General features: G+C 36.9%; 1 protein-coding gene across 3 annotated transcripts in view; it reads left to right on the forward strand.

The window, feature by feature from the left end:
* CTNNA2 (catenin alpha 2) overlaps positions 1-25,274 on the forward strand; it is a 559,270-nt gene that overhangs the window by 133,048 nt on the left and 400,948 nt on the right. For all 3 annotated transcript variants that reach the window (XM_075047974.1, XM_075048065.1, XM_075047894.1), the window contains exon 3: positions 13,145-13,340. In XM_075047974.1, coding sequence (XP_074904075.1) covers positions 13,145-13,340 — 196 coding nt within the window. The remainder of the gene's footprint in view (positions 1-13,144; positions 13,341-25,274) is intronic.

Genomic DNA, 25,274 nt, shown 5'->3' on the forward strand with positions numbered 1-25,274 from the left:
AGTATTTTACTTCCTCCACTTCCAGTACTTTACATTAACTGAAACGGAAACTCCTGGGAATCTTTTTCCTTAGGTTTTTAGTGCTGTATAAGATTGTTTTAAATGCTGTTTAGGAGAGTTCACAAACAGTAACAACAGTACCCTAGGGGGGCTTTTCTTTGAGGCCCCATCGATAGCTAATGGGGGGCTCTCCCAGGAGTGCCAGCTTCTCTTCTTTGGCTAGTGGGAGCCTGGGGAGATCAGCCTGGCTGTGATAAACCTACCGTAAACTATGGTAAATGTAGCGCTACCTGCCTTTATAGTTACCTGCTATCTTAGTTTAGTATCCAGTTAATGATTATTTAAATCCTCTTATGTTATTTCCCCTAATACAATGTCGTAGTCATTGGGGAAAAAAAAACCAACCCAAAACCTAAAGAGAGATAGATAATATTAAAGCTTCTGTTCTAGATACAATCTCTATTAAGGTAGGAAATAAAGATCCTCCCCCTCCAACATAAAAACCCCAGAATTAGTTAGAAAAAGCTGTAGAACCTTACTAAGGAAATTGCCATCTCTCTTTTGCCTTTTTTTTTTTTTTTTTATCCTAGCCAATACAACTGTTGCCTGCTTTGTGCTTGAGTTCCTTTGAGAACTAAATCTTAAATAATGCTGCCTTTAAGATTGTTAACTGATTTTTAAACCGAAAAGAAGCATCAAGAAAATGGTACGTTCAATATCAACTAAGAATTTCACTTTGTAAAGTATGTGTTATTTATAGTGACAAGTCTCATACAGATCCAACAGTACAACACAAAGAACAAGAAACCCAGGGGTTTCACAAGTAGTGTTTTACTGTTACTCTAGTGTGGTGTGCCCTCATGTGGTTAAATGAAATATCTTCCCTGAACGAGTCAGACACCCTTTGAATTTATTGTCTATTCTACTAAAGAAGTGGGAGAAATAAAGACTATTAGCTAAATGGGAGATAGTTTGATGCTAAGTAGATTTTTGGTATTTCTTTGTTGTAGAGCTCTCAAATGATTTGGTACTAAGAGATGAGTACAGATATGCCAGCTTTCGGTTCTGATTCAACAACAGATGTGTGCATTTTGCTTGTCTTGTTTTTTTGAGATTTTGAGGATCCGCTTACCAATATTTAGGACAAAGTGGTTTCATTTCTGATTGGTTAATACTGTTAACTCGAAGTATGGAAACAGAAACTTGTTTGTTGATTTTCTCCCACACAAGATATAATACCAGTAATCTTTTACTTTTGATACCATTTCAGTACCACAAGACTTAATTTTATGTTAATAATACATAGCTAGCTACTCTACTTATCTCACATCACACGTCATGTGTTTGTAAGCTTGACTATTAGTTCTGTATTCAGTTTTGGAAGGAATTAATAAGGTGTTATTTTTTTATTTCTCATAATTCACGTAGATTGCTAGCAGCTTTTCTTGAGGGCATCATATCCTTACAGCAAAGTGCATATGATAATGACTTTTCTTGTACTTATGAAAGTAGTGTAACAAAGTTTTGCCCCAAATTAAAAATTGGTAAAATTGGAGAAAACCAGGAAAATGCACTCAGGGCATTGGTGACATTTACTGTTTTAATTAAGAAGGAAAATAACAGATGTCAGCAGGGGGTTTGCACTAGCAATAACTTATTAACTGTGAGAAGTTAAATAAAGTTATTGAATTAAAAATTACTTCATCCTCAATTACTGCTCAGTTGTGTCCTGGTTTTGGCTGGGATAGAGTTCGTTTTCTTCTTAGGAGCTGGTACAGTGTGTTTTGGATTTAGTGTGATAATAATGTTGATAACACACTGATATTTTAGTTTAGCAGTTGACTGGGAGCAAGCCCTTTGGAGAGTGATTTTGCGCGATTAGAAGAAACACAGTGCATTAGAAATAGAGAGGAGCATCTTAAAATTTGACTTTTATATTTTGCTTGCCTTAAAGGCATTCAGCAGAATTTTTAAAAGTCAGATTAAACCAGTGGTTTTGTTGAAAACACTTTTCTCAGAGCGGTAGTAACCCATTGCGTAATTGGTCCAGTTAAACACCTGCTTAAGCTTTTCTAGCTTGGCAAAAGTTGGAATTATCAAAATTCCTAACAAGGTACTAGAAACCTGTATTCACGAAGGAGATTACTTAGTTCTTAAGTGAGAGGTTTTGCAATCCTAACAGCACGGAGAGGGTATCTTGTAATTAATGTTGCTGTTTGTACTGCCCGGTCCAGGAGATGGTCTTGGTCCCAGTGGTGTTACCAGTTGACCAGTGTCCACACCACAGTGCGGCACCACCGAAAATGGCACTAATTGGCATTCTTCTTGTCAGGCTTTGCTCGGAGGTTGACTGAACTGTAGCAATTGAACAAGTGCTTCTGTATCTTTAGGGCTTTTTCTGGGGTCACAGTCGAGGCAAGTTGTCTGGGTGGCGTGGGGAACCTCGAGTCATGTACATGAGCAAGTGAATCCATAGGAAACCTGAGGAATATAAAGCTACTATCTTTCATGAGTGGAATATTAACATAATTATTTCTTTTTCCTGTTTACCAGGTAACTCCTTATATGATGGAGTTACAAGAAAAGAAGCTGGAATTCATGTTGGCCTTCTGAATAGCATCACAGTAGTTTAGTGCCAATTTACAGCAGAACTTTGTTACAAAAGGAGAATTAAAAAATTTTTGCTTCTAATTTACTAAAAATTAGAGGCAAAGTATATTAGGGGAGACATTTTATTAGCTTACCTTAGATTTATTCTTGTTTCAGTTGTGGGAGAGTCAGTGAAAACATATTGCCGGTTGTATGTTTTGTACGAAAGATAATTTTTCAGGAAGATTTATAGGAGAAGTGTGATGGGGGGAGGTTTTTTTCTTTCTTCTTTTTGTTAACAGAACAAGTAGTAGGACATTCCACAGAGAATAAATACTTGCTGAAGAACTTTAAAATACTTGCTGAAGAACTTTAAAAGTGCCTTATATAATACTCATTCACATTGGCTAGGATATAAGCCTCTTCCCATGGTGTGAACACTGATAAGAAGAATATAAATTAACAGTAACGGTGTTACTATCTCTAAATTACATCCTAAAGGTACATCATGTAGACAGAATAGAAATATGCAAATTTGTTCAGGAATTTGTATTTGGCAGCGGAAAAGTGAATCAGAGCAGCTAGCTGTCCTCAAGCTAGATTGGATTAAAATATACTGGCTCTAATCAGTATTGCCTGAGTTATCTATGTACTTTGCATCCAAAAGGTAGGTGTGTCACTGGCATTTTTTAACATCCTAGCTAATAATTTATACATTAGAGAGAATACTCTGCTTATTTATTAATTCTTCTAACCAGCAGGTGTTTGCAAACACTGAAGGGAGCTGGAAGGAGTGCAAAAAGATTGGGTTAAAACAGTGGAATTCATTGTGGATAGTGAAAGTTATATTTGCCAATGAAAATTCAAATATCTATATATAATAGAAAAAGAATTTCAGTTTTATGAATTAGGTAGACAGCTGGTACTAATTGTGCAGAGATAATTACAAGAGTTAATTATGTAAGCTGTTATGATTTATGGGCTAAGGGCAACAGCAAATTACTTAAGTTGATAGAGAAAATTGAAGAATGATTATTATCAAAAAAAGAACTTATATTAGGGACTGAATCATGCTCAGTAGAACATCTGTGTTCACAATTATGTTGGTGTAATAAGGAAAAAAACCACAGGTTTTTGCACAGTACTATAGAATAAGCACAAATATGGGAAAAAAAAATGTTAGCTGCTTCTCTGTTTTGTACGTGAATGGAGAATAAGTAGTTGTTTAAAGTATTTTCTACTGTATTTTGCTCACTAACATCTTGTAGTTGGATTAGGATTACCTAATGAGCTACTGCTGACAGCTGTATCATAAAGTAAGTTTATGGTGTGCAGAGGTGGGAATATATAAAGCAAAGTCCCATGTGTTTTTTCTCTTTCTGGATGGTCAAAATAAAGAAGGTCACGAACACAGTGTTCAGGTCTGTTCTCTACTCCATTTTGAGCAAGGAATTGAATCTGATCTTCCTACAGCCATGCCAGTGCTTTAAGCCATGCCAGTGCTTTAACCCGTAATGCAATCTGCTTCTCTCCCAAAGTATTTTGAAAGGTCTCTGTTTCATCCTGCTGCCAAAAGAAACAAAAAAAGAAAACCCAACCCTGCGACAGTTTGGAAAATGAAGTTCTTGTTTTCCAGACGGTTGTAGCGATTTTTTTCTTTGATGAAAGAAACTTCTTTTGGAAACAGGAGGATTTTAAAAAACAAGGCTCAAGGGGATACCATTAGTATAACCAGTGAGGCAATGAGATAGTGCATCCAAGTGGAAGGTTAGCCTTATATCTAGAAGCAAAAGGGACACTAAAATGTCAGGGCTGTCTTTTCTCAGGTCATTAAGTGTTTCCAGCAGCTTGGTGATATATGAGTGTATGAGGAGAGAGGAATAGCTCGTAGCTGTTCACATTCAAGAAATGCCACTGGGAAGAACAAGTAATGTTTACTTGAAAATAGATGGGACGTAGGGGAGAATAGTGCATTTTTTTGCAAATAATTAATGATCTTTCAGAGAAACTCTTTTACATTGATTTCACCAGTCACAACCAAACCAAAGTATCTGTGTGAATGGCTTTCATAATGTACATGTTTACATAGCCACATTTGATTTACCTGCTTAGGTTTATTAAAAACAAGCAAACAGATAAACGCTGTCCATCCTCTGAAAAACTCCAACTGCCTCTGTCATTGATGTTTAAAAATCATAGAAAGTTTTGGGTTGGAAGAGACCGTAAAGACCATCTAGTTCCAACCCCCTGCCATGGGCAGGGACACCTTCCACTAGACCAGGTTGCTCCAAGCCCCATCCAACCTGGCCTTGAACACTGCCAGGGATGGGGCAGCCGCAACTTCTCTGGGTACGTGGTCCAGTGTCTCACCACCCACACAGGGAAGAACTTCTCCCTCACATCTAATCTAAATCTACCCTCTTTCAGTTTAAAGCCATTATCCCTTGTCCTATTGCTACATGCCCTTGTAAAAAGTCCCTCTTCGGCTTTCTTGTAGGTCCCCTTTAGGTACTGGCAGGCTGCAGTAAGGTCTCCCTGGAGCCTTTTCTTCTCCAGGCTGAACAACCCCAACTCTCTCAGCCTGTCCTCATAGGAGAGGGGCTCCAGCCCTCTGATCATCTTCGTGGCCTCCTCTGGACTCGCTCCAACAGGTCCATGTCCTTCTTATGTTGGGGACCCCAGATCTGGACACAGTACTGCATGTGGGGTCCCACCAGAGCAGAACAGAGTAGAATCACCTCCCTCAACCTGCCGGCCGCACTTTTGATGCAACCCAGGATATGACTGGCTTTGTAGGTTGTAAGCATGCGTTGCTGGCTCATATCGAATTTTTCACCCACCGGTGTCCCCAGGTCCGTCTCTACAGGGCTACTCCCAATCCTTTTATCACCCAGGCTGTACTGAAAAAGTAATAACAAGGCCTCAGTCCTACGTGAGGATAAACCACAAAGATTAGTAGTACAATAAAAAAAAAAAAAAAAAAAAAGCACGTCAATATCATCCTCAAAAATTGTCCATATAAGTAGATTTTGTAATATGGTTATGGAAAATTTTGAGTAACTAAGGCAATTCAGGCAGATATTGAGGAAAGAGAAGGGGGAAGTTTAAATTTCTTAAACTTTTGGCCCGTGAATTTCAGAAATCTGTAGGGAAGACAGTTTAATTCACAGGGCCAGGAATGTTTTTCTATGAGCTGTAGCTGCTGACTGCAGATTAATTTGATGAGTATGTGATCTAGCTCTATCCCCTTTCACTTCTGGCATCCCTGCCCGCACATGACCTCTGCAACAGGGAAATTCATGCTAATAGAATTTTCTGCTTTTAGCAAAGACATCCTCACCTTTCTTTTGTGCTACCGGAGCTGTGTAAGGAAGACTTAATTCGAGATGGGACTGAACTATTAATTAGTGAAGTTCTGTTTTTCCAACAGAGATCTGTGCGAGAACTGTGTGAAGCTTCTTTAATAAAGTAAGAGAGCAAGGTTCCCTAGTGTGATCACAAAGCCAGGATCATTATAGGGTTGCCAAATGAGCTTATGGTAATTATCAAGTGATATATTTGATAATTGTACAGAATTTTGGGTGAGGTCTGCATTAATTAGTAACAGAAGCTGATAGAGACGTTCTTTCCTTTGTACCAGCATAGGTGGGATAAAATATTTAAAATAAACCAGTTAGCTTTAAAGCCCTGCCAGAAAACTGAGCTATGTTCTTGTCTTTTTTTTTTTTTTTTTTTTTTTTTTTTTAACACGAATGCAGTTAAAAACTTCTGGGCAGACACTTCTGAAAAGCCCAAGCATAGTGTTAATAAGATAACAGGTTATTACTTTTTTTTATAATGCAATTTATATTAAGTTATAGGTTGATATATGCCTTTTGTAAAAGGGGAAAGTAGCTAATAAGCCATGGGTTTTTCTGTCACTGGTATAAGAAGTCTTCCTCCCCCCTTCCCCTCTCCCAATACATCTGACTTTTCCGAATGGTGCTTCTAATTTTGGAAGAGACTGCTTTCTTAGCATTTCAAACTGTTAATTTAATGTAATTTAAAAGAAGAAGAAGCTGACACAGGGTGGGCAAAATTGCAAGATTCCAGTTTTTATGAGTGGTTTTCTTCATGTAAGGGCTGTGTATTACGCACAACCCAACCTGTTAGCGCAACGACTGGAATCCAGAACGGCCCTTTCCCAAGTGAATGTTTTAACCCCACATTGAGAATGATTCCTCTCCTTGCTTACTGCCTTTCCATCATGTGAGTCTTCTATCTCTTGCTGTGTGACGGTCCAATTTCATTTAGAGAGAAGAAAACCCCACCATTCCGGTTAGCATACAGTTCATTGATGACAATACTTCCTTGGGAAGTGGGAGATGTCCATTGCATCACGAGGGTCCAAACTTCTACCTTCCTTCGCTCTTTTTATTAGGCCATCATATTAAAGTTTACAGACTATTTTAGGGGACCTTGAATCAAATCTGCCTTATAAATGAAAATCATTGTACTTGTACAAATCACTGCATGAGTTTTTTCCTTGTATTCAGTTTGAAGCTCTCTTGTTTCAACTTGTGCCTGTCTTTCTGGTATTGGAAGCCCCAAAACTGGACACGATATTCAAGATGTGCCAGGGCACACTGCTGACAGCTTGCTCTCTGTGAAGGTCCCTCAGGTCTCTTGAAGCAGATTTTCTCCCCTATCTTATTGCCATGGGTTCCTCCTTACCGGTGCAGTGTCCTTGTTAGATTTTATAGGGTTCCATTGAGCGGCAGCCCTGCCCTGAAGCGTATCAACTGGTCCCCCCAATCTATCATCCGCAACTTGATGAGAGTGCACTCTGTTGCTGACGCAAGGTAATATGGAGATTAAGTCATCTAAAAAATAAGTGCAGAGGAACACAAGACATATTCTAAAATTCTTTCAGTAGTGAAGTAGGTCCATGACAGTTTTTACTGACTCAATGCATAAGGAAGATGACCGTGAATGTTCATGCAATAAGGTGCTCAGCTTTCTAGACATAGAAGTAGCGATTACAGTGGGGATTTCTAGCTCATGGTACAAGACTAGGAAATTTTGTCATGTTCTTTGGAAAGTATTTACATTTTGGAAAGAGTGTATACACTCTTTGTGTCTGCTCTCAGTGCTGTCTTTACTATATATGTCACTTCAGCATCCTGAGACTTTCTTATTCACTCAGAAATTGTAGTTTTAAAAACTTGTAAGTTTCCAGACTTTTTGCTATTCTCATAAGTTTGCATGTTCTAGTTTTGATATGCCAATTAATTTTTGAAACTATACCTTGAGAATAGTCCATGTTGGGCGGCATTGTTCTGTTTATGTTTACTGCTATACTTGCAATCATTGATAAATTCAGAATGTGGAGGTTTTTTGGAAGGACATGTATTTATAAGTGCAAATTATAATATGCGGGAGAGATTTCAATTTATACTTTTGTTAAAAGTAGCTGAAAGGTGCATATGCTAAATTAAATCTGGGTGCAGTGTGTGTTTTCTTTTCCTTTTCTTAAGGAAACTAACCTCCAGTGTTTGCTTCTAGACTCTCTCTGAAATGAATGAATAGTATTATTTTGATCAAATTAGTTTGGGACCCTGATTCAGCAAAATAATTAGTTTTATCTACTAAGTTCATTTAAATGGACGTGATATTGAATAATTTTCCAAGCGGATTGAAGTGTCTGGAATAGAGAAATGAAATTAAATCATAGGTAGGAGACATGATATGTACAAGGTCAGAGACTTGAGTGACAGTGCTGGGACTAGAATAGATGTTTTCTCTCTGCTGTCCTCATCTGCAGGACATGTTACAGCAGGAGATGTTAAGATGTTCCAGTGGTGCGCACTGAAGGTTACATTGCTCTTCCTTTTATTTGTAATTTCTATTAAGAAATACCTTTTCATTAATCTATATCAGCCTTTTGTTTGATCTTAGAGTTTTTTTTTCTTCTGAAGAAATTTGTTTTCACAGAAAAAACATTTTAGATTTATCTTAAAGTTCCAAACATTTAAGTTGATTATTATTTTTTTTTAATATTAATGTAAAAAATCTAACTGTTCCTGCTGATGTTTTCCTACCCTAGAGTGTAAGAGAAAAAGACAATTGTCCTGTTACCAGTCATTTTAATTATTTAAGTGGATTCTGTCAAAAAAATCAGGAACTACAATGTCTCCATTTGCCTTTAAATCTGTTTTAAATATTTAGAAACAAAAAAGCAAGCTACTAGGGTTTCATATGAGCCCATGAATATTTCCAGATAGAAGGAGTGTCCCCAGTATGGCCTAATTATTGTACTAATCTTAGATTGCAGAATGAAATTAAAAATATCTACAGGCCAGGAAAAGAAAACTATTTCACGAATAGTAACCAGCGTAGTTACGAGAGACATTCATTCACTTTCTTCTTATTGTATTCAGTGGAATTTAAATATATATAAAACTGATCTGAGAGTCCAGTTACACTCAAGATTTGTCCTTCATGTTTTTGTGAATGATCTTAGCTGTAGGTGCCAGGTCACCTCTTTATAAGCAAAATAAAATAAAATAAAAAAATTCCTAGCATCTGAATGCTGTTGTTTAGATAGTAGGGAGTTGTTACTATTCATGTATTTCATGTTTGTATATCTCCATTGTTTAAAATTTATAAGCCTTTGCTTCATATTTACAAATCATTGAGGTACATTGGCAAACAATGTCTCTAGCACCATTTGTGAATTTGTGCTCTCTTGATAGCACGCATATGATTTCATGATTAGATTTGAAGCTGAGCTTTTGACATGGTAGAGGCGTTTAAATTTTTTAATTTTTTTTTTTTTTAATGCTAGGGAAAAAAAAAACCAACATAAAAAAAAAAAGCAGCAGCAAAACTTTTATGAGGGAATGGGGATCAAGAGGAATACACCAGCATTTCCTTTTGAAAAAGATGATTTACTTTGGGGATGCTGTTTTCTACATGTCTGTTATAAGAAGTGATAGCAAAAGTCTCCGTCTTCTGTGGCAATTAGGAATTTCCTAGGCGTTGTGCTACTTCTGGGCTTGTAGCAGCTCAGTGCATTAGCAACGGTTTTATGCCAGCGCTGGTTCCTCTTGATCTCTAGGATCTGCCACAGACTCTGACAGAGATTCTTTACTGAGAAGATTTTGAGCACTGATAGACACACATGGAGCTTTAAGTGGTTTTTGTGTATTTCTGCATATTACTCTGCATAGGACGAAGCAATTGTCTTATGTTAAAAGAGCATTAAAGAAAATGTTATGAAATACTTTAATTTATACTGATTTCTATATGTTTTGGGAAGTTCTGATAAACTTTCCGTGTTGTTTTATGGTGGTTTAGAATTGTTTGCTTTTCTGCAGGTGTCCATAATTAGATACCATTGTGCTAAAAAGAGTACTATTTAAAGCTGAAACAAGTATTTGCTGTGAGCATACTTTCTTTAAATATAAACCACTCTCGACTTTCTTCCTTTCCCCCAAAAGGGTTCCTTTGTCTTTTTTAAATGGATACAGTTATATTTTTTTTGTCTATTTCTGTTGTAAAAGTATACTATTAAGTTATTTTGAAAACTCCTTGATTTTATTACAGGTATAGAGAAAAAGCTCCCAATATAGGGGCCAAAATAGATCAATATTGATTTGTCATTTCTTGATTTAATTGCACCTGTGGTGTGCCCTTGCAGCCACCTCAGAGCTTGCTGCATGAGGTGCCCATCTCCTAACTAGTCCCTTTTTGGGAATTCAGCAAAGCACTCTCCATAGTCTGGGTTAAAGACTCCTGCACTTCACTCTGAGTGTGTAAGAAAATGTGAATTTTGTGTTTGTCTTTATGCTTCCTTGAAAAAAAAACAACAAACGGTGATAACTGATGACCAGCCAGCTCCCATTAAACAAAACTGACATAATTAAAATCTATGTATTTTCAACCAATTACTATTTTTCCTTTGCATATTACATGCTTACCCATTCAAGAAATGGATTTTTGCAGGACTTACCTCATACTTAGTTTAGGACTTTTAGGAGGAAGGCCTCTCTTGTCACTCAACGCAGTTTGTGTAAATTAAATCAGGTTATTTATTTTTTTATCTCAGTACGTTTTATTTAAAATTGCCTGGAGATAATTGTTGTGTTATGAGGGCTGTATGTAAAACGGTTTGTTAGTTCTGCTGAGACTATTGTTGCAGTAGTAAATCCAACACGTAGAAACATTTTGGTAAAGAACACACCCACAGACACACTCACTCTATATCTATCTAATAACATATTTATATATACCACCAAAAGATTTTGGAGATTATCATGGTAAAATATTTATTTAGGATTTATATCACTTAATTTAGCAATCTAATATGTATTTGCTTGTTCTCAGTCTGATTTTCTAGGTTCCCTTTCTTGTCAATGATGTCTTATTGACTGTACCTAGGCACAAATTTATTGTATTCTACAACAGCTGTGGTATCTGTTCCCATTCATCGACTGCATTAGTTCAGTACTTCTAGGTGATCTGACAATAGATGTGTAACTTATTTGTAGGTAAAATTAGCTGAAAAGAATCCACCTGATAGTTGAATCATGCACAGAAGGAACAGACTTGCAGACTTACAATCCAGTAACAGTGATTTTGATGATTTTTAATGGCAAACTTAAGGTACCAAAAGAAGTCTGCAATCCATCTAATTTCCATGTCTTCACAGGATTTCAGCAGTTCTTGTGCCAGCTACAACTTCTGTGTGTTTCTGCTATTTCAAGCTTTTTTTTTTTTAGCTATTGACCCCTGCATCTGCCTAATAGAGAGATCTATGAAATAATCTGATTTGACTTAATTTATTGACCACCTTTTCTTTACTTCCAATTTTTTTCTTCTCCCTACTATCTGAACTATTCTGACAGTCTAGTTCTGGTTTCTTTCATAAGTCCAAATAATTAAGATCAAGTTCCAACCTTATTATCTTCATCTTCGGGTCTCCTATGTGAATTTCAGCATGTGCTTAACCAATTTTATTGCTTGCTGTATGTGAAAGCTTTTCTTAGTCATCCTTATAATGTGCTGGACAAATTCATTCCATTTGCTAAACCTGAGTTAGGTTACGGAGGTAGCCTAGTTTATTTATGAAATTCTAAAATCCTTAAATAGACAATGTTCAACCACAAAAGGATCTTCAGAAAATGTCATGAAGAATAATTTCAAGGGAAAACTAATAAAGAAAATATTATTTCTGAATATAAATAGTGGAAAAAAACATAAGATGGAAGAATATTACATTCTTTTAGCCAGGCAGACTCCTTCCTGAAAAAGGCTCTAGAATACATTGTTTTTTACCCAATACATCCATGCATATGAGTATGCTGTTTTCAAGCCCTGATAATATCTTTTTTTTTCCTTTTTTTTCTTTTTTTTTTTCTTCTATAGTCTATAGTTTTTAGATGTGATTTGAAAAAAAAGAAACCTAGCTCAAAGAGCAAAAAACCACTGCACAAACAGCATGACACAAGTCTCTTTGGTCACAGCTGTACCAACCACTTTGTCACGCTTCTTGTAACAGGGTGGGACGACAGTGAATTTTTACACTTGTTTTAAAATCTTTTGCTTTGTAGTGCACTGTCTTTATTGCAAAGGTTTTTATTTTCTTACAGTGAATTTCTGGGTTAGCACACCAATACATCACTTCAGCTGCCCTGGTTTGTATCCTGGTTAGGGTGAATTACATCCCTGAGCGTTATGGATCCATGGCTCTTTTTTCATGTGTTTAACACCTGATGATATCTGATTCAGTATTCTTGTTTTACAGAAAGGCAGCCTTTTACTGTTAGAGTGATACAAGATTTTTTTTGGTCCAGCAAAAAGCTGTGGTATGCACTGTGCTGTATTGTTAAGCTCTGTGGTTAAAGTTTCTAATCAGTTTATCGACAGCTCAATAAAGAATTCCTTTAGGAGTTTCTACAAACATGGAAGCAGATTTTCTTTCTTTTTCAATACTGGGGAGAAAGGGGGATCATTTCCCTATGTCAATATGTTATAAATATACTGGAGCAATACTAAACTGAATAGTTTTAACCTGTATAATCTTTACAGCAGGAGCTATTCATTCCTTCATGTCTGGGAAACAGCCACAATGTTTTTGTCACCACTTGAATGTAACTGACAGTATTTATCTCAAGGGGTGATTGCTTTTTGAATGGTTTCTGACCCACATGTGTTAGGTTTTCATTTTATCGGCTTATTCATTTTTTCAAAATGAAAAACAGTGACAAAAATGATGCTTTAGCACCAGTGCCCTTCCATACCTGTTTCTTATCTTTTTCTCCTTCACTGCTTGACTGTGATTTGCTTAGCCCAGACTAAATTGAGGTAAAAAGGAAAAACCTTTTCTGAGGTATGTGCTGCCATGCTTTGCATTTTAAACTTTAAATTTTATTTATTCAATACATGTGACCATTACATCATTTCAAGGCTAAAGAAAATAGTGGGGGTATTGAATTAGATGGCCATCTATTGTGCTGTTAATACTTGAAGAATCACGTCCAAACTGACAAAAACTTGTTTTTCTTTCCCAAAGGTAACAACGCTTGTTAACACAAGCAATAAGGGACCATCTGGCAAAAAGAAAGGGCGCTCTAAGAAGGCTCATGTGTTGGCTGCTTCAGTAGAGCAGGCCACTCAAAACTTCTTAGAAAAAGGAGACCAAATTGCTAAAGAGAGCCAGGATCTCAAGGAGGAATTGGTTGCTGCTGTAGAGGATGTACGCAAACAAGGTAGGGGGAACAAAATGCTTAACGGGGTAATGGCTTTATTTGATGCTTTTCAAGATTTCTTCCGAAACAAGTGTATCAGCTGCTCTGATAATGTAATTAAAACTATGTCCTGTATTACCGGACATCTGTAATATGGCATATAAGTATTAAAATAGCTATACATTCTTGAATGGCAATGAGTATAAAAAATGTTCTAACTTTGGTAAAAAAGTGTGTGTTGGTTTTTGTTTTTTTTTCTTTTAGCTGTTCTGTCACCAAATAGTGAACTCAAATATTACTTAGCAGCCATGCTGCTCGGTGCCAAAGCTTATTGGTTAATTTTCAATTTCCTTTTTATTCTGCTGTGTAACAAAATGGCATGATTTTTCACTTTGATAAATTTGAGCAGTGGTTTAAAGCCTATGGATGCAAATGTAGAATTAGGATTATGGTGCACATGTTTCTGAACAATCTAACAATTATCAACCAAATAATACAGCAACAGAGAATTACTTATGGTTTCAAGTATACTTTGAAATATATACAAAGATTGTCATGTCTAAAAAGATACAGGTAATATCAATATTAAAACATTTTTTTCCTGGGTGTTGGTGATAATAAGATAAATGTTAACATTGGTTTGCATACTGCATAGTTTAAACTGCAAGTTTTGATACGCGTAGTGTTACAAAAAATTGCCTAGTTGAGCATGGGACTCAGGCGTGGGATAATAACATTTTCTTTACTGTCAGAAATAATCCTGGTTTTGCACAATTTAATATTTCAAGTTTAAATAGGTATTATAAGAAAACTGCTTTCAAATAAGGCTTTGAAATTTTAATAATATCATGGATATCCATGACATCATGGATGTCATCTGACAATTTTCCTTCAAAAGGTAAAGTGTATATCAGATGCTTTCAAATTTGCATGTGTGGTAGGGGAAAAATATGTTTTCAATATGTGCCCATAATAAAACTTTCCGTTTTTATTGACTTTGATTGTAGTTATCTTTATTGCAGCAGAATTAAGCACCTTTCAGGTTTTTTTCCATTGTAAATCCTATAATCTGAAGATACCATCTGCCAGTATCATCAGTCTTGGGTTTTAGAACAAGAGTGACAGATCTCCAACTGAGATTTCAAAAGGAGTCTAAAGCATTTAGGTATAAAATACTTATTTTCAGTGAGTTAGTCCCCCAGCACTCATACGGTGTTTTTTTCAGTTCATGAAAATTGGACTCAAATGATTGCATGAACAGGCAGTGTTAAAATCCTGTATATGTAAACACTGATTAGTGAATATTCCAGTCTCTTCTATCCTTAGGCTATTTCTTCCTCCTATCCACTGTATGTATATTTGGTTTCACTGTTTTCCTGTTCCTGTGTGTTTTGTTTTTTTTTTTTTTTTTAAATATTCAACTGCCAGTACATCAGAATAAGTCAAGTATTTGCTGTATACTCTATGTACAGTGTTATGCCAGTATTCTGGTGGTTTGGGGTTGGAGGTGGGTTTTTTGGTTTTTGGGTGGGTGGTTGTTGTTGTTGGGTTTTTGGGCTATTTTTTTAGAATTTTGATGCTGATACCTGGTTGTTCTGGCATGCAGTTTCATTTCTCAACTACTTCAGTTTCCTGCTGCTTACTTTACTTCTTTCGTGTTATGTCAAATTCTAGTACAATGTCTTCAGCACTGACGCGAGTGCCCTTGTTCCCTCTGAATTTATAGCTCTTCCCCTTTGAGGCTGCGAGGCTGACTCAGTTTTGCTAGCTTTACCCAAGGAGCCTTCTACTGAGTTAGAGTCATCAACCTAAACTGTTTCATGGTCTCTGATCTAGGCAAATATACCATGTTTATTAGCATGATATCAGAGCTTCTTATTATCTTTATCATTAGAGCTTTGTATTAGTCAACAGTGATTTCTTTGTAGATCTTTGCTTTGTAAAGCTAGAGGTATCTGAGAGGATTTGCTTTGGAGAGTTTTGATTTCCTTCTTGACTGAATTTCTGACTTTTTAATTGATAATAAGCCTTTTATTCTTTTTTTTTTTTAATCTGTATTAAAAAAACACAACAAAAAACAATGCAGGAAGCAGAGAGGAGAAAAGATCTTAAACAGCATTACGCAGAATAATACAGGCATTCATCTTTTGCCAACACTGCAGGCTAGAAAAAAGTCTGTCAGAAAAGTGGAGCACCTTTTTTTGGGTCTGTACTACATGAGTTCATAATTAGGAGAGCAGGAGACACCAAACACCATGATTAGCACACACGAACCGCGTAAACTAGACCAGCCTTGGTGCAATGTGAAATGATATGTTTAGCTCAGTGACATAAAGAGCTGGATTAATGAACTGAAGCTGTGTTTTGCCAGAGTATTGCTAGTTGATTTTCTGGCAAAATTCCAGCTTGGATAATTACACCGTCAAACGAAAAATGTCTCCTGCAGTTACAGCTGGCTCTGGTGTGCTCCTCATTTCCTGCCCTATATTGCTGTATACTGTTATATACTATTATAGACAGTTGTTGCAATTCATCCTGGAGAGAGCTGCTTTCCATTGGTAGGTACGAAAAGAATGTACTGTATCATTTGCAAAATACTTTGGAATTAATGTGAATGCAAAGAATATATAGCTTTAAGGTGCTTGTTACTTTAATAATGTGGAAGGGTAAATTATATTTGGATAGCTGTACAAAACTCTGCTGATCAACAGTTTTGATTTACAAAGTTGAGTTCTAAAAAAAAAAAAAGAAAAAAATAAGAAGATAGATTTTTAATGTGGGTTGTTTTTTTCCACACACAATTTTATGGAAAGGAGTAAATATTTTATGCGTAAGTCTCATAACTGTGTATGTATGTATGCATATGTATGTATCCTGTAGTAATTCCATAATAGGAATACTTTGGCCGTATAGTTCAAACCCATCTTAGTGAAAGTATCCAATTGCTATGCCATTGAATACGTTCCTGTATGGGTATTTATTCCCCTGCTTTTAGAATTGTGTAAAAGACCTCCCAGATGGGGGACAAATGAGACCTAGGAAATGCTGATGTTTGTCGTTCATGTCATCTCACATTAGAGGCGAGGGAAAGCAGACAGTCTTCTGCATATTGAAGTTTTGGGAGGAGTGAGAGTTTTGTATATTGTTTTGATTACAATAACCCTAAGCCTTCAAAATACAAAGCTTGAGAAATGCAGGGTAGTGAAGAAGAACTCAGAAATAAGAAATACATTGTGGGGAGGGGAACAGATGCATATGTTCTCATAGCATAGGTGTGTAAATGAAACTGGTCCCTTATTGATCATTACAGAAGGAAATTCCCTGTGGAGGCGACATTCAGGTTGTGATTCACACAAAAATCTACAAAGAACTGCTGGTCCATTGGGCTCAGGTCTGATTAAATTTATTAACAAACTGTCTAGGGTGCCAAGGAAAGCAAGACAAAGAAATAGCTTATATCTATGTAAATTTATTCTATCTATTAAATGACTTAAGCAACATCTATCTTGTAGGTATGTGCTCAGTGACTGCCTGATTCTAATAGAATTTTCCTAGAAGTTTTCTGGTATATAGCTAAAACTTCCATTAAAAACATGATTTAGTCTAGCAGCTGGTTGTTGTGTTTTAAATTTTTGCTTTTCAAGCAGGGTAGATACAACTTCACACCATCATCTGAAACTTATACTTAAATCAAGGGACAGAAAATAGCTGTTGATGGTTTTTGTGTTTAAAGACATTGTAAACTTGAGGTAGACTTAATTTTTTGTTCATGCAGATTTATCCATGTTGTATAAAAAGAATATGAGCCATGTACTCCATGACTGCTAATAAGCTTGAAAGTGTGTATCAACATCTGACACACAAAAGTGACTTTAACTTTCTTGGTTACTTTTTTTCTCTGTGATGGAACACACTAAAAAGTAATATTTTTAATGCTTTAATGCTTTTAGCTACCTAGTTTTTAAAACATTCTAAATGAAGGTATTAAACTAAACCCTGTGAAAGGTTATCTTCCTTACTGTTCCCTCGTGTCTTCAGTTACCTTGGGAGAAAAGCAGGGAATCTGCACATCTCAGGTGGTGGGAGCAAACTCCAAAATATATATACACGAGATGCCGGTTGCTTTTATAATAATTTATAATGCTATTTAAGCTCTTCTGATTTCAATGACCGCAGTATGACATGGAGAGAGACAGATTCTGTCCTGATAGTTGTAATGTCACATACACTGTCACTTACAACTGTCTCAGTTTGTGTTCCCGGAGACTGCCAAGCTCTTAGCCAAACTCACAACATTCTTTGGGTCTTAAAACAGTACCCCAGTTCAGCTGGCAATTTGTATTTTAGGAGACCTTTCCTGATTGTACAATTTTTTGTTTCAGTTACAGCTTGTTAGATCAACAGTTCTTTCCTAAAACCCAGTCCTCGCAGAGCCATGTTAGCCCATGTCTTTAAGACTTGCTGCCTGGAGGTCTTGACTTTCCCAACTGAAGCAGAAAATCCCTGCTTGGATTTTGCCTTCCTTAAAACTTTTCCACTCTCTTTAGATTTTTGTTTTCTGCCCTCTAATCCAATCAGTTTTCTTTTTTAAATACATTAAAACACTGCAGCCATCTCTGTTTCCCAAGGAGTCTGTGCTGCTCTCCTCTATACTCCTCCTCTGTTTCCCTCTCCTTGTCTTTGCTACCTTCATGTGGTCATACACTTATTTTGTCTTCTTTGCAGTTCAGGGTCTGAAATTTCCCCTGTCTCATGGTCTCTTTAGATCTCCCATTCTCTGTTAACCCTTCTTACTTCTGTCTCCTTCTCATACCCTTGTTCTGTAGTCACATAAGGTCCTTCTCCTTGTCTCTCATGTTCAGTCATGGTTTCGTAATGTAAAGTAGAAAAAAAAAAAATCCAATGTATTTTTCTTGATCTCTCCCCCCTCCCCTTTACTTTAAAGACTCAACATACCTTGTTTGTTGTCTTTGCTTTCTCTACCAGTAGCTTACACTCCTATCTGAATCCTTCTCTGACCCTGGATACCTACTTCACGCTATTCTGTTAGCCCATCCTTCTGACTGTACTTTTTTTAGCCATTCTGTCCCTTTTTCCCCTAAATTTCCTTCCTTTCTCAAACTGAAAGCATTTCTAGTAAGCATCTCTTAATATAAGTCCAGGGTCTGAACATCTCATGTAGCAAGTTACACTGATGCCTTGGATGTACTTGCTTAGCAGAGTCAGCTGCAACAGACTTTCCAGGAGCCCTGATTTACCCGATCTATTTTCTCTGCTGTCCTTTTGACTGTTTTTTTTTTAAAAAAAAAAAAAGAAAAAAGAAAAAAAAAGAGTTTGTACTGATTAGTATCTAAAAGCTTTCGTGGAATAGTTTGGGTGTAACCCTTAAAGCTACATTTAAAATGTAAAAAAAACCTTAGCTGAATACATCACACTTTGGTTCTTTTGGTTAATGAGCATTCAACTAATGGATGTAGGCTTGCTCTCTGTCTCTCTGCTAGTTCTTCAGCATTTTTTCTAAAGTGTATGAAAGTAGAATTACTTCATGAGGATGTTTCCTTAGAAGCCATTAAAAGACTTGTCACAATATAACTATCACTTGATGTAGGAAAGGAGGAAATTATTTTTATAAAGAAAGCAAATGATGAAGTATTGTCTGATTTGTGCATCTGTTTTCAACTCTGAGTCCCAGTGACAGGTTTCAAAATGAAGGGTTGATCTGCAATTGAATATATGTAAAGGTATCTCTTACTGAAATAACTTACCACTGATTACTTCAGGGCTTTTTTGGCATTTTTATGAGTCTTTCCAGATGAGCATTATTCCCAAAGTCTGAGTTGAATGAAAGAACTGTAGGATGTTGGGTTTGAATCTGGCAAGTGTAAAGGAAGAATAGTAGATTCTTTAAAAAAACCCCAAAAAACCTATACTAATATTTTATCACTTAAAATTTGTCTACATAACCTAAGCTATTGTTTTGTACCTGGGTTAGGGGCTAGAGGAATCTTTTTTTAGAAAAGAAAAAATCTAATCTTTTCACTTAAATGTGCGTTCTTCCTATGTTTATTCATAATACTTTTCACTGAAGTATATGAGAACTTCTTTTTTTTGCTTAAAGAAGTTACTGTTTGCTAGTTCTTGATAGAGGAAAAAGTGTGTGTGTAGAAAAAAAATACTGAAAAGCAGTTGTTTTAGACAAACTAGGCTTTCTATTAATTTCGAAAGATACAGTGAGGCTTGTGGTCAATGCTGCTTAATGGGAGAATGAATCTTGGTTTGCACTTTTGAAAGAAACTGTGTGTATAATAAGCATATTATCTGTTTTGATAATAGTATCTATGATAAGGGAGTCTGCAGGTTGCTTTTTGCCCATCTTGCCGATGGCTGATGCCTGTCCAACAGAAAGCTTGAAGTGTGAAGATGTGAGGTCTTATATTCAGCAAATCACTGAAGCTGGGGCCTGAAAACTCTGTCTTGTTATTCAAAAATATTTATAATCTATTTTGAATTGCTTGTTATGTTCGGAAGCAACTTCAATTGTTATTCATGTTTGCAGTGCTCATCCTAAGAAATACAGCATGCTAAATGTCATTCCATGCAAATAGTCTAATGCTAGCACTTTCAAAGCCTTTTCAAATCCATTAATTATCTTTTAGCTCTCAGAGAATTTAGTTTCTGAAAGACATTAAAGTTCCTTTTCTAAAATGATCTAAAATGCTTCTGATGAAAAAGGAGACATTGTACAGAATCTCAAAGACTTGTTAAACAGATAAGTAGTGTCAGGGGTTCCCAAACCCAGCAGTGAATCTGCTGCAGCTCCCTGATCCAAGCAGTAATGAGGCTAAGCGTATATTCCCGGTAGGCACATGCACACAAACACGCATATACAGCTTATATATACATATGTATACAGCTGACCACACACATCAGACACTTGGCACTCACTGTTCTATGATTCTATGAAACCCTGGCACAGGTTGCCCAGAGAGGTGGTCGATGCCCCATCCCTGGGAACATTCAAGGTCAGGCTGGACGGGGCTCTGAGCAACCTGATCGAGTTGAAGATGTCCCTGCTCATTACAGGGGGTTGGACTAGATGACCTTTAAAGATCCCTTCCAACCCAAACCATTCTATGATTCTATGAAACAAACCCAACAGCACCAAGTGTCTTCTCCTTCTCCTCTTATGCCTCCATTTTTCCACGCTTGTTCCTCCCCAGATCATCTCAGTCCTTCCTTTTACTCACCTTCGGTTCCTCCTCTAAACATCACGTTGCAAGTCTTGTGCAGTCGTAAAATGTTCTTCCCCTGCATCCCGTAATGAACCCTGTATCCTTGATCAAGAAGCTAAAAATAGAGAAAAATGAAATGCATAAAGGTGATTTTCTATACACGTCCTTAATGATCCAGGCAGTTGAGGAGGTCTTGAACTGATGATGATCCTGGTTCTTGGTGAAGCCAGCTGACAGAGCCTGGGCTTTTTCTCTGCACTATTTTCAATAGATTTATTTCTGTTACAGCCCTTGCTGGAGCTTTTCTAGTCTTCATTTCACTTTTCAATATATTTTTTAAGCTTGTGTTACTTTAAATTTATGACTTCCGTCTCCCAGAAATGTTTGTTATAAAGGGTAGTTGGTGTTTGATATATTGCCCAAATATGACAGTTTGACACAGATTTTAAAAAAGCACAGTGATATATGTTTGAAAAATAATATAAATGAATATATTAGATGATTTTTCCTTTTTCATACTATATTTATTTATATTGTCTTTCTTGAAGATTTTATTACTATCGTGACTCTATAGCAGGGAAGAATGAAATTGCTTTAGAATGTCAACTTTTGACAGTTGTCAAAAATTAAATTATACTCACAAATTGAAAGTTATAGAAATAGCATTTCTTCCAGAAATATTTGACTTGAATTCTAAAATCAGATCCTAAAATTACTACTTGTTCTTTTAGAAGCAATATTTCTGTTAGGAAAGGTTTTATTTGAGAATGGATTGCAGAAATATACTATGGTTTAATAAAAAAAAAAAAAAAAAGAATCTATCAAGGGATTGTAACTAGGGCATCTTTTTACCTAAATATTTTACTCCACCACCCATTGCAGTGTAGTATTAGCATACATGAAATTTCTTAAATCAGGTCAAATTTGGAAAATAGTTTTGTTGGGATTTTTTAATAAATAAATAAATAAATAAAAATGGGGTCTTACAATTTGGAAGAGGCACCATAGGCAGTTATCTTGCCCTGTTGTGTCTTCCAGAAGTAATTCCAAAACTGGGTAGGCTTAGTCCACAGTCGGTAATCCCCAGCAGTATTAAATGTACGGCCTTTTCAATTAACTTTTGAGATAAGCATGAACAACGTTCTGCAAGAAGATTTTCCGGCACGCATGAAATCTGTATTTAAGTCCTCTCTGTGCGTAATTCAATACAGAGATTTGAATTGAAGTTTCTGACCCCTCAGAAGAACACTGTTACTGTGAAGCTATAGAGCACCATAGGACGAGCATCTCAGCCTCTCCTTTTGAAGCTGTTCTAATTTATACACTAGTGAAACATCATTTGGATCACAGCTGAGTGCTTGAAATCATTATTGATTCGTTGGGCAGAAATTCTGAACTGAATTTCTTTTTGATCAATCCAACATTAAAAACAAAAAAAGAAAAGTTTGATTCACCCTATGAGCTGGAAAATCAGTTATTTTAGTCTGTCAGATTGAAAGTGTTTGGAAGGAGATTCCTTCCAGCTTGGCAATAGAGTGACCTCAGATGACTGTCTGTAGGTTCCCTCAAAAACTTCCATCACCAGTGATGGAAGTTTTTAACAGAAGAAAAGGTAGTAAGAGTTTCACCAGCTGTCTAATGTAGGGATGCACAGAGCAAACCAGGGTGAGATCTGGAGCGGTGCAAAGACTTTGTCTTGGCTATTTAAATTGGGAAGTAGCCTGTTGAAGGGAGAAAGTCAAGGAGATGGGCTTGAGATTTGGTCATTACTCTATGCTTCAGTCATATTGCTTTGAATGAAGAGCTGGTGGACAATATGGGACATGTTACAAAGCCAACCTGCACCCAAAGGGAAAGACAGGTTTCCTTCTGCACCGCCACTGTTATCCTGTCCTGTTGCCTCCACCTCTCCAGTCCTTCCCCCCTCGCTGTGCTGAATGATGAAATTTCAGTCTTTCAAAAACTGTAATTGGAAAACTTCAGGAGTGACTTTGTAATGATTACACAGAAAAAAGTTACTAACAAACTTACACAAAAAAATTTCATTCTGTTGGTGAAGTGTTGTAATGAGGTGGTAAAAATATATTTTCAATTAATAAAAGCAAGGTTTTCTTTATTCAGAATGTAATTGTAAATACTGCTGTAATTCACCTAAAAAGTGGGAACCTTGCATTCTGATCCATGTTACCAGGATTATTTCTGCTACTTACCCAGTCACATTTAATGAGAAAGATATAGGCAGTCCTTGGAGCAATAAACTTTATCTGGGAGTCTTCCTTGTACCCGCCTCGGTTCTTCTCCTTGCCTAAAGTATGTTTCCTTCTGTGTTCTTTATTTTTGACTGCATTTTCCATGGCAGTCATCCAACTTTAAAAGCAGTTGTGAAGAAGCTTCATTTTCCCATACAGATTAGGCTTTAATTTTGGATATGGTTTCAGAAAGTGGTAGTTGATGAGTAAGTAATAAAAATGACAGCATGAAAATTTGAAATACATTTCCTAATATCCAAATCTTAAAAGGTGCTTAGTCAATATATAAAAGACTTTAATTTATTGTCTTTTCATTTACCATTTTGAACACGTCTTTGTCTGGAGTACATTTTTCACATATTCTGAAGGCCAATATTCCGAGTAATACTTTATAGAGTGAGGGAATATAAAATGTTATAATCAAATAACATGCACTGCTTTCCTCTGAGAAGTGTCAAATTATAGTATTCTGATCCCCAGCTGCCTTGTTCTCCCTCAGTTTTAGTCCCTGTATCAGAGACAAATAATTTTTGAAACTTGAAGTCTGTAAGATATTATGGCTGCTGTTTATATATGAAAACTGTAAAAGGAGAACGTTCTGTAGTGCCTATGGAATTTAGAATTATTTTTATAACTTCTAAAAATAAAAGCCTAGACTCTCCACTGATTTTGATTTGTGATGTTTGCAAATCTCATTCATCCATAATTGTTCCAAATTTGACTTTCAGAGCTGTGCTTGGCTTTTTTTTTGTTTGCTTGTTTTCGTTTATAACCTCTGTTTATATTATTATGTGATTTCTACAGTATTTGATGAAACATATGTTGTTTTTCTTCACAAAAATGTATCAGTCCTATCTTCCTTCCACCTGTTTCTTTTGGACCTTATGGTTTTAAATCGTTCTTTATTTCATTACTTTGATCATGCTGTTATTTTATGGCTAACTTGCTAGACATTATTGTCCAGAAACATGTGCCTGCATTAAGTTCAGTTAATCTTAATATATTTCCCACTGGCTGAAGCAGTTTCCATTTTCTCCTCTCATTTGTCTTGTATTGTGCTCCTTCCTTGTTGCTTCTACATCTGAGAATGCTTTCTGTGCAGAAAAAACCTCTTTCTATTTGTTCTGAGTCTGTATAGCTAATAGAAAAAAAATCACTGTTGAGCTTTAGGACTGTCCTTTATAGATACCTGGGTGTGGCAGAAATTTTGTTGAATTTATAGTATAACATTGGGAAAAAAAAAAGAAATAGGTATAATTTCCTAATGAATATTATATGCTGGGAAATTAAAATTAAAAGAAAGTTTCAAAGTCAGAGGAATGAGGTTCTCGAATATCCCAGACATAGTAATAACAGAGGCAGAAGGTGGTGAGGGAGTTGCAGAATAAATCTGTTTATGGTGAATACTGGAAGACTGTATACTATGATTGCAGGTGGAAGCAAGTAACTAGACACGATGATCTAGGTATCCGTCCAGTCCTGTGTTCCTGCACACAACCTCATCTGGTTGAATGTAAGGATCATACATGGTACTTACAAAGTTATTTTAGCCCATTTTTAATTCTATACAAAGCATCATACAATAGTTTGGGTTGGAAGGGACCTTTAAAGGTCACCTAGTCCAAGCCCCCTGCAGTGGTCAGGGACATCTTCAACTCGATCAGGTTGCTCCGAGCCCCGTCCAGCCTGACCTGGAATGTTCCCAGGGATGGGGCATCAACCACCTCTCTGGGCAACCTGTGCCAGTGTCTCACCACCCTCATCGTAAAACATTTCTTCCTTGTGTCTAGTCTGAATCTACCTTCTTTTAGTTTAAAACCATTACTCCTTGTCTTATTGCTAAGTCCCCTCTAAGTACTGGCAGGCTGCTGTAAGGTCTCCCCGGAGCCTTCTCTTCTCCAGGCTGAACAATCCCAACTCTCTCAGCCTGTCCTCACAGCAGAGGTGTTCCAGTCCTCTGATCATCTTCGTGTCCCTCCTCTGGACCCGCTCCAGCAGGTCCATGTCTCTCCTGTGCTGAGGACCCCAGAGCTGGAGGCAGTACTGCAGGTGGATCTCATCAGAGCAGAGCAGAGGGGAAAATCCCCTCCCTCGACCTGCTGGCCACCCTGCTTTTGATGTAGCCCAGGACAGGGTTGGCTTTCTGGGCTGTGAGCGCACATTGCCCGGTCACGTCCAGCTTTTCATCCCCCAGTATGCCCCAGTCCTTCTCGGCAGGGCTGCTCTCAATCCCTTCATCCCCCAGTCTGTATCGAAACTGGGGGTTGCCCCGACCAATGTGCAGGACCTTGCCCTTGGCCTTGTTGAACCTGATGAGGTTCACATGGGCCCACTTCTCCAGCTTGTCCAGGTCCCTCTGGATGGCATCCCGTCCCTCAGGTGCGTCTACTGCACTGCTCAGCTTGGTGTCATCTGCAAACTTGATGAGGGTGCACTTGATCCCACTGTCTATGTCATTGATGAAGATTTTAAAC

This window comes from Buteo buteo, chromosome 1, assembly GCF_964188355.1.
Source record: "Buteo buteo chromosome 1, bButBut1.hap1.1, whole genome shotgun sequence".
Lineage (NCBI taxonomy): Eukaryota > Metazoa > Chordata > Aves > Accipitriformes > Accipitridae > Buteo > Buteo buteo.